This window comes from Dendroctonus ponderosae, unplaced genomic scaffold (assembly GCF_020466585.1).
Source record: "Dendroctonus ponderosae isolate FM_Combo_2020 unplaced genomic scaffold, Dpon_F_20191213v2 Dpon_F_20191213_1, whole genome shotgun sequence".
Classification (NCBI taxonomy): Eukaryota; Metazoa; Arthropoda; class Insecta; order Coleoptera; family Curculionidae; genus Dendroctonus; species Dendroctonus ponderosae.
Window position 1 is genome coordinate 9,631,069 of NW_026017110.1, and position 8,483 is coordinate 9,639,551.

Below are 8,483 nucleotides of genomic sequence, written 5' to 3' on the forward strand. Positions count from 1 at the left end.
AACTAACTCCTTTGCTATTTGGAACCTAACTTTTTTTCGTTCAGCAGTAATTTCGTGTACTTCTCAGAACTAGTAAGGCTTGACTTTCAATTCATTTTTCAATATGTGTTGCATCCGTTCAAGCGATATGTGCAGTTCAGCAGCCATTTTTCTTCCACTCCAACGCCGATATCAGAATCATCAGAAAACTATCCACTTTCACAAAAGTCCTTTATAAATTGCACTCGCTTTAGCAATGAAAAATATTTTTTTTCTTCCAGGTAAGACTTAACCCCTCATCGGATATCACTTATCTTTATCTCGTTATAAAACCCCGATTTTGTGGCTTTAAACTGTGGCATTGCAGTCCAAGGAAAAGCTCAGGAATTTTTCATTGTTAATTGGGGATTTGGCTCAGCTTCGAATCAATTGAATTGGAACCGAGTTGGCATGCAACTTCAGAAAGATTCCCAAACATAACAGGGCATATTTCTCTTGCACGAATTTGCGCGCCAGTTTGGTCTAATCCACTGCATTTTCCCGCTGAAGTCTGTCCAGGAGCCACCCGACTATAATAAGTTTAATTAAAACATTAAAATGGCATTTTAAATTTAATTAATGTTGGCGGAATTCTGGGGTTGCATAAAATTTGGCATTTTCCAAGCATTCGTGTCTTCATAGCCAGAAGGAGAGGGGAATTTAATTGAAATAGTTGGAGTCTATGAAATATCCGCTCAAGTTCCGGTTAATTTTTGCTGAGACTATCCGTAAAAAATGCCTATATAGAACTTGCGGCTTGAAGCAATTATTTTTCAAAATAAGTTACCTGTCGATCCGGTTTCCCTGCACAGCCCTGCCATTGTTATGCAGCGTGAGATTTTCATTTAATTTATGTTTTCCCTTTAAGGAGATTTGGCGGTTTCTGGAATCCCTCAACCCTCAGAAATTATTAAAAGTCGTCAATCTTCTTGACGCGAGAGGGCGACCGCCGTTCAAATAATTAAAATAAATCGTTAAAATTTTTGCTCGATGCCATAAATGGGCCATGGAAACACTCTTGTCAAACTCAAATATTGTGTGGGCTTTAAATGAAAATGCGAATTTAATTAAAAATCACTTGGTCATCATCAGGGCCAAGAGTTGATGTAATTAACAATCCCTCGTAGAAACGGGGCAGTAACTCAACTGAAGACACATTTTTTTGCTTCCCAAGGACCCAAACGTGACTTGAACGATTCGAAGAAAACTTACATAAAGAAATTAGAAATATTTGGCTTGTTAACAGGCCACCCATGGGATACGACCCACTTTTGCGATACTAATTAGATCATTTCGTAATCACCGGGTACAGTGGGCGGGGTTTTGCTGCAAAGTTCACTTGTTTTGGAAATAACAAACAATATTTTCCCCGGTTAGACTGGAGGTTTTGAATAAGGAGTTTAAGGGAGCATAAAATCCGAAATGCCTTGAAGAGCTTGCGAGAATAAATGAAACTTTACGGGCGGATGATTTTCTTTGTCTGCGAATGCCAAACATTACTTAGTTTACGATTTTCGTCCACAGACGAAGTTACTACTCCTGAAAAAGAATCTGCACAGAGTTTAATAAGGGGCAGTAACTAAGCCTATAAATAAAATCACCTAAACACTAATAGAAATATAGCGGGTGCTTAGAGACTTTAGAACCTTCTGCGTCTGCATTGAAAACTGGCTAATTGTTCACTTTTCTGCCCAATCAGTGTCGTACCCGAAGGGATTGGCGCATCATATATGTTGAAATCAACTTCAAACTAACAAAACCTCAACATTGAAATTACAAAAAATATTCAAATTTAACCAAATTAAATTTTATTTCATATGTAATGAAAGCCGGCCCTGTTGCTCTCAGGTTCTGGCACACTGCCACGCACGACTCGGATAGGGTTGCCTTTGTCTGATGCATTTGTGACAGCGTTCAAGTACGTGCGCTCATCAGTGACTCTGGCCGGAAAACGCACAGGTCCGGACTCGATAATATTTCAAATAAATCCTGTTTCTTCATGAGTTGTTGGCGACCAGTTTTGTCAGTGAAGAAACTTTGAAGTTGGGTTTAATAAAGAGTTTTTTGCGTCCGAACATTCTAAATGAATGGTATTTTTCGCAGCTTTACGCGCATGACTACAGTCATGAAGGTGGCAGGTTCAAGTCCTGCCGAAAACAGTAATTTTTTCGTATTTCAAAGATTATTTGTCTGCTAAAACCGTGAAAAAAAAACGTTTTAGTTGAGTTTAATGTATTTGCGGTGCCGAACCCTTTGGTCACGACACTGATTGGGTGGGAAACGTGAACATTGAGCCAGTTTAGAGTGTTTTTTGCGCTGCGAGTGTAAGAAAAAAGCAAATTTGACCACTGTTCTCTTTGACGCCCAATCAGTGTCGTGCCCGAAGGGCTCGGCACCACATGGACATTCAACAGAGTCCAATGTACTTTGCCTTTCGGACACGACACTGATTGGTTGGAAAAACTGAACACTGAGCAAGTTTTTAGCGTTTTTTTGGGAAGTACAGATGGAAAAAACAATAATCCCAACTTTGGACGGTGCATAAAAGCGCATTTAGAGCAAACAACGCCTCTTTCTAGTCTAGAGAAATAACATCATATCTCAATTTAATGCAGCACGGTTGAATCGGGATATTGCACTTTGAAAATAATTTTCCGTCCTACCACGTGGAATTTGTCCGTGTACCAACTTTGCGGCAAAGTTGAGAAATTTTCTCAATTTAAATGGCATATACACGAAAAAAGAGCCAGACGAGCGACTATTTGAATGTCAAATTTTGCGCATTAGACGCCGCCAAGGGTGGCTCTAAATCGATGGGAATTTGTTCTAAGAAAAACGCCAATAAAGGTATCAACAACGTTGCATACTTAAAGATCGGATTTACATGTCAAAATATCCATTTTGGGGCTAAATCCTGCGGATTTCTCAGGATTTACATAGAGAATGAACATTCCCTTGGGATGGGTTTATTTATGTCTGCACAATTCGGGGCTGTATTCATATTGGAGTTATTTGATTGGGAGTTCTTTTGTGGTGCGAAATGTTCAACTTGGCATGTCTTGCCCAGCTTGCCTACTTTGCTGTCTCTCTTGAAAAATTGAAATGATAACCATGTGGAGTGAGTAAAACTTCATTTGCAGCTGCAATCAAAGACACTTCTGATTTGGTTTCTTGCAAATTAATATTAGAAGAAATAGTTTTTTTCAAATATCAAGCATGGTCTACTCCAAATATACCCTAAGACAACACACTTTAAATCCCCATGTAAAAAAAGTTCTGTGTGTGGGTATTTTCGCATACTTACCTTGCAAAAACGGTATCAACTTGCACATGGCCTCGCCAAAGACAAAGTCCCGTAAAATGTACCCTGTTAAGGTAAAGGGCATGCACAGAACACCAAGAAGCAGATCGGAAACGGCCAAATTCAGCAGGAACAGATTGGTGACGGTTCGCATGCGGCGATTTTGGGCCTGAAATCCCAAAAAAATGTCCATCATTTCTTCCGCTCGACGAATTTGTTGCCTAAAGTTCATCAATAAATAAATTAGTTTCCGAAAATATGGCAGCAATTTTCCCAAGTATTTTAATTAAAATGGATTTTCAATTAGACAACGGAAGATTCGCTCCGCAGTTCGGTCAACGACGACTAAATAACCATGCTTTGTTCTTGTTTCGCTGTTTAAACGATTAAATTTTGCGGCAAAGTTTTCCAGTTAGTTTTTAACAACCAGTTACATCAGCATATCTACCTGCCCCCGTTCTGGTGCACTTTCACGAAAGTTCTTTCTTTATTGTGTCGTAAAACTATAACGAATTTGAGCAGAAGTTGCCGAAACAAACTACCCATATACCTACTAATACCGGGCTTAGGGACCGAGTGTTATTAAATTGGTCTTTTTCCACATTTATAGCGTTCAATTTTTTAGATCAGATGGCTTTATTAAGGAACAATTCACTTAGATTTTTATGGATTTTCCAAGGTTGATGCTTTCGGCTTTCTAATACGTGCAAAGGCGAATTTGCGGTCAAAAGCGTGAAATTTTGAAAAATTTGCATCATTCAGTTAAGGAAAATCGACCCAACATATTCTCAGTTGGGCGGCGTTACCGGTTATATGAAAAAGTACCTGCAACTTTGATATTTTAAATGACACACCCTGTATGTTATTGCACGCTAAGATAGGCGCGATGGATTTGATCGTTTGGCTTAACGATTCCTGTATATATTTAAAGCAGTTTTGGAAATAGTAAGTCATGTTCATATTTGTTTACGTTACTGAGTACATCGGTTTGAAAAGGGTGTACAAGGGTATCATAGTAAGAAATTCCTCAGATGATGCAAGATAAGTTTCTGGATTGGACGCTGTGGTGCAAGTGAATGGACATCCAGATCACCTGGCATGACACCAATTGACTTTTTAATGGGGTCATGTTTACAAAAAGTGCTTTCAACTATATCTGGAAAACTATTAACCGCAGACCCAATAATCCTTATATTCAAATAATCTTTATTTATAAGAGAACCAATTGTGGGGGGCAAATACAGGGTGTTCCATTTGACTGGCACATTGTAGCCAAAATAACTAATGAATATAACACTCCAGTTGCCGTGATCTTCCCCCCCGTCTCGATCGCACCACCCTGTATTTCCATTCATTTTGGATGAGAATCTGGACTGTTTTTGTGGAGAGCTGCAAACTCTTATTTAAAATTACCGTTGTCCTGCATGCATTTTGCCGGGCGTTCAATGGTTAAACGTGGGGCGTAAAGCGGACATGCTCAGGCGATAAAATGGAATTAAAGAGAAAATACTTGGGGTCTTATTTTGCTATTGGCGGCAACGCATTTCATAATAATGTTCCACTTCATAAACATAAAAGGTTTTTAAAATTCAACTCTTGCACATTTCGGGCCAAGATGATACATTGGGGAGCGGGCCATTAACCGTGGAAAATAGTCGCCTCAAATTTTCAGTCATTTGTAAACGAAAAGTTTTTCTTTTAGGAAACAAGTCGGATTTATATCGTCAGCCGCTGGAATTCTAAAGTAGCCGATTTCGAAAGCAATTTACAGTTAAACGCTTAAGTTCACTTGCCCGACCAATTGCAGATTGAAATTGAGATTTTTCGGGTTGCAGAGATTTGATGTGCTTTTGCTCAAAAACCTTGATATGTTTTTGAAAACTTGGGAGTTCGCAGGGGGAGTAGCGCTGCCAAAATTGAAAATGTTGTATGAAATTTCTGAGACTCTACTCTCATTAAAAGTCGTTCGGATCCTAAAGGGTATATGGAATTTAAAATAATGTCGGAGAGTTTAAAAATACTTTTGCGGAATTTTAAGCAGGCCGGTCGAAGGCCCATTTTATGATCGTCCAAAACAGCATTGTGTAACACTTACCAGTGTCAGAATAATCAAAGAGTTTCCGATAACAGCCAGCAGGAAAATGATGGCGTACAGCGTGATCTGGATTTTGGTTGTAACATACCAGGGTGGAACCTGCGGATCTGTTGGTGCTGTTGCCGCGGTCCAGTTGCTCTCGTTGAAAGTCCAATTCATGTCGAACATGCTGAATTTCCTTCCCAAAACAGGGCAGTTCACATGAAGCGTTTACATTGGGCCGTCTGGAAAACAATAAGTCTAAGCTGGAAATTTCTGGCAACGGGAATGGCAGCCGGAATTCAGTTGCAATTCACAAGTTCAAGCTTCAAATGTCACGGCAGTTTTTTGCTTTCTCAGAAACAGATTGAGCTGGTGCCCGCAATTGAACACCACTAACCACACATAACTGTGGAAGTAGTGATGAGCGAGACTGGTTTTGGTYTTGTCCAAGACAAGACCATGTCCTGTAAGATCAAGACTTTTGCAAGAGTCTTGCGAGARTCTCGCAAGACCATGCCGCTCATATTAATGTTCAGTTTGAGGCATGAGTTATATTTTGGACTTTTGAATTTTTCGTTTTAAAAACTTTATTTTCACAAATACAATACTTCCTTTAGCTCTGACTTCTCTGACTACCATAATTATGCGTTTAGCAAGTATATATAAGTTACAAAATGCAAGTTAGCTTAAATTATGATAGTCCGGGCAGTTTAGAGGTTTAAGCGTCACATAACTCATGGGCCACCCTGTCAAAACGATAAAACAAAACGAAATGTAGTTAATACGGTAATCCGACATCGAACCGCTTTGCATCTGTCCTCGTAGCCCTTAATTTTATGTTTTATGGAAATTGAAAAGTCTTAACACTTAACATACCGACGATTGACTTTGCGTGAGAAAACATGAAATTAGAAACAAAAGCTGTAAACAAGTGTCACATAAATCAAACAGCACTTAAAGTGTGATCGATTCCAGATTTTCGTCCTCGATATTGCCTAGATAAAATTGGTTATTTGGTTATTCATCGACATACTTAGTGTTCGTGCCCCTTTTGTTTGTCCCAGTACAAGGTGAGTTTGTCTCATAGAGTAGTCCTTTTGACTGTAGCTGAATATCTATAGTCTGTACGCAATAACTTTGGTAGCACGTCATCAATCGGCGGTGGAGCGTTGTTGACATACTCGTCATAAATTAAGTGTATAAACATAAATAATAGAAGCATTCTAGAAATATCTCAATGGTGTCTCGCTTTTGCTGATTATTCTTTATGGAATAATGGTTTGTGTGAAAAGCACAAATATACCGTCAACGCAAATGTCATGGATAAATGAAACAAGCAAACGTCATGTGGTATTACAACATTTCCCATAAATCTAGGATCGATTCGGCAGCATCGTAATTTTCACCAATCTAATAATTTTAAAGATGAACATAAATAATCAACATCGCTTTAAATTAGGTAGTATTATAAAGTTTTTGGTATTTTATGATTGCTTGAGGTTCTCCAATGCCCAAAACACAATAAAAGAGATTCGACTTATCACACAAATTTCATTCATACTTGTTTTTATGTTGGTAGTCAAATTTCGTCGCATGGTGTGCGACAAAAGTTATAGCGTACATATGTACTATATTTATATTTTCTAGTAACAATTTATAATTTCTCTAATACCTATTTATATTTCTTTAATATCTATTTAGCATTTGTTTACGTTTAATTGGTTTTGTCCAATATCCATCTAAGAGGAACTACTAGGGAGTTTTTAGGCACCTTAATTGCAACACGTTTTATGTTATCCGTTATTCTGAGCATGCGCATCAGTAAAGAAATAACTATTTATGTTATTAGAGGATAACGTGTTCCTTTATTTACGTACGAGTAGGGGTAACGTTAATAATCATAAGGTTAAAAAGCGGAACGACGGTGTTGATATATTTGACTTATTTCTCATATTATTAATAAAATAAGCGGTTATAATAGAATAAGAAATGTACTGTAAATTTAAATAATACTTTTTAATTGATTAATTGACGCCATTATTGCGAAATTACGGATTTTATGTAAAAATTATTTTGGCAAATTTGAACTTTGGCAACACTACTAACATCGAACGGACAGGTTCTAACGTCTAACCCATAACCTAACTATTCGATTTTGAATTTTTATTTTCCATTTTCCGCTCCGTCAACTAATAGTGAAATGGACTTGGTAAGAAAAATAATGCGTTTCTCTGGTATTCGGAGACATTGATCAGGCGCGAAATTTGTTCCTTCTGAAACCTAAAATTGGTAAGGCAATCTCTGGGCTTAATATTTTCTAAATTAAAAATAGCTCTTCGGTTTGCAACAACAGGTGGGTCAAAGATGTCGTGTTAAATTAAGCCTCTTATTAAATCGTGATCCACATCTCCCTGGTCATTCGGGCGCAGAAAGGCAGCTTCAATGTTTTCTTCCAGCTTAGCCAGTTTTTGTTTAATAACAATACAAACTTAAACTAACTTTGAAACTTTTCCAAACAAAACGGAATAAGAAAACAATAAAGTGAGGTTTATTTCATTAAGAGTACCACAAACGCGGGATCAAAAACTAAAAACCACACTTAACGTTATTTGCCTGAACACTTTATTTTATTACTGCGCATGATCAGTATAACTTTTAACGTTTAAGGCCAACGCAATTTTAAGGGTCCGAAAAACTCTCTACTATTGAACTGAATATACCATACACTATAGGTACTAGGGTGGCCCTTGAATAGGGGGGATTGCTATCCGGGACTTATTATATTATTATTACTTATTATGGAAATAGAATTACCACAATTTCGAATGGTTTAGGTCTTAATGTTGTAAAAAAGCTTCATTTGTGGGACAAAGTTCAAATGGTTCAGTATACTAAAATTGAGTTTTTGTTATAGAAAAAATTACACTTTAACAATTTCTTTTTTAACTTTACACAATTAATTAAATATTTAAATTTTAATAATTTGCAGAAAATACAGGGTTATTCACGCTATACGGCACGGACGTTAGCGGTTATCCCGTTTGTTTTTTGCAAAGTATTATTTGATGAATCGACAGACGCCTATCG

At 37.6% G+C, this 8,483-nt stretch overlaps 1 protein-coding gene across 1 annotated transcript in view; it reads right to left on the reverse strand.

Annotated features, from left to right (window-relative positions):
* Nucleotides 1-8,483, reverse strand: part of LOC109534278 (cholecystokinin receptor) — a 38,601-nt gene that overhangs the window by 17,727 nt on the left and 12,391 nt on the right. The window contains exons 2-3 of the mRNA XM_048670617.1: nt 5,415-5,638; nt 3,323-3,488 (exon numbers count right to left, since the gene is read on the reverse strand). Of these exons, the coding sequence (XP_048526574.1) occupies nt 3,323-3,488; nt 5,415-5,582 (334 nt within the window). The 5' untranslated portion in view covers nt 5,583-5,638. The remainder of the gene's footprint in view (nt 1-3,322; nt 3,489-5,414; nt 5,639-8,483) is intronic.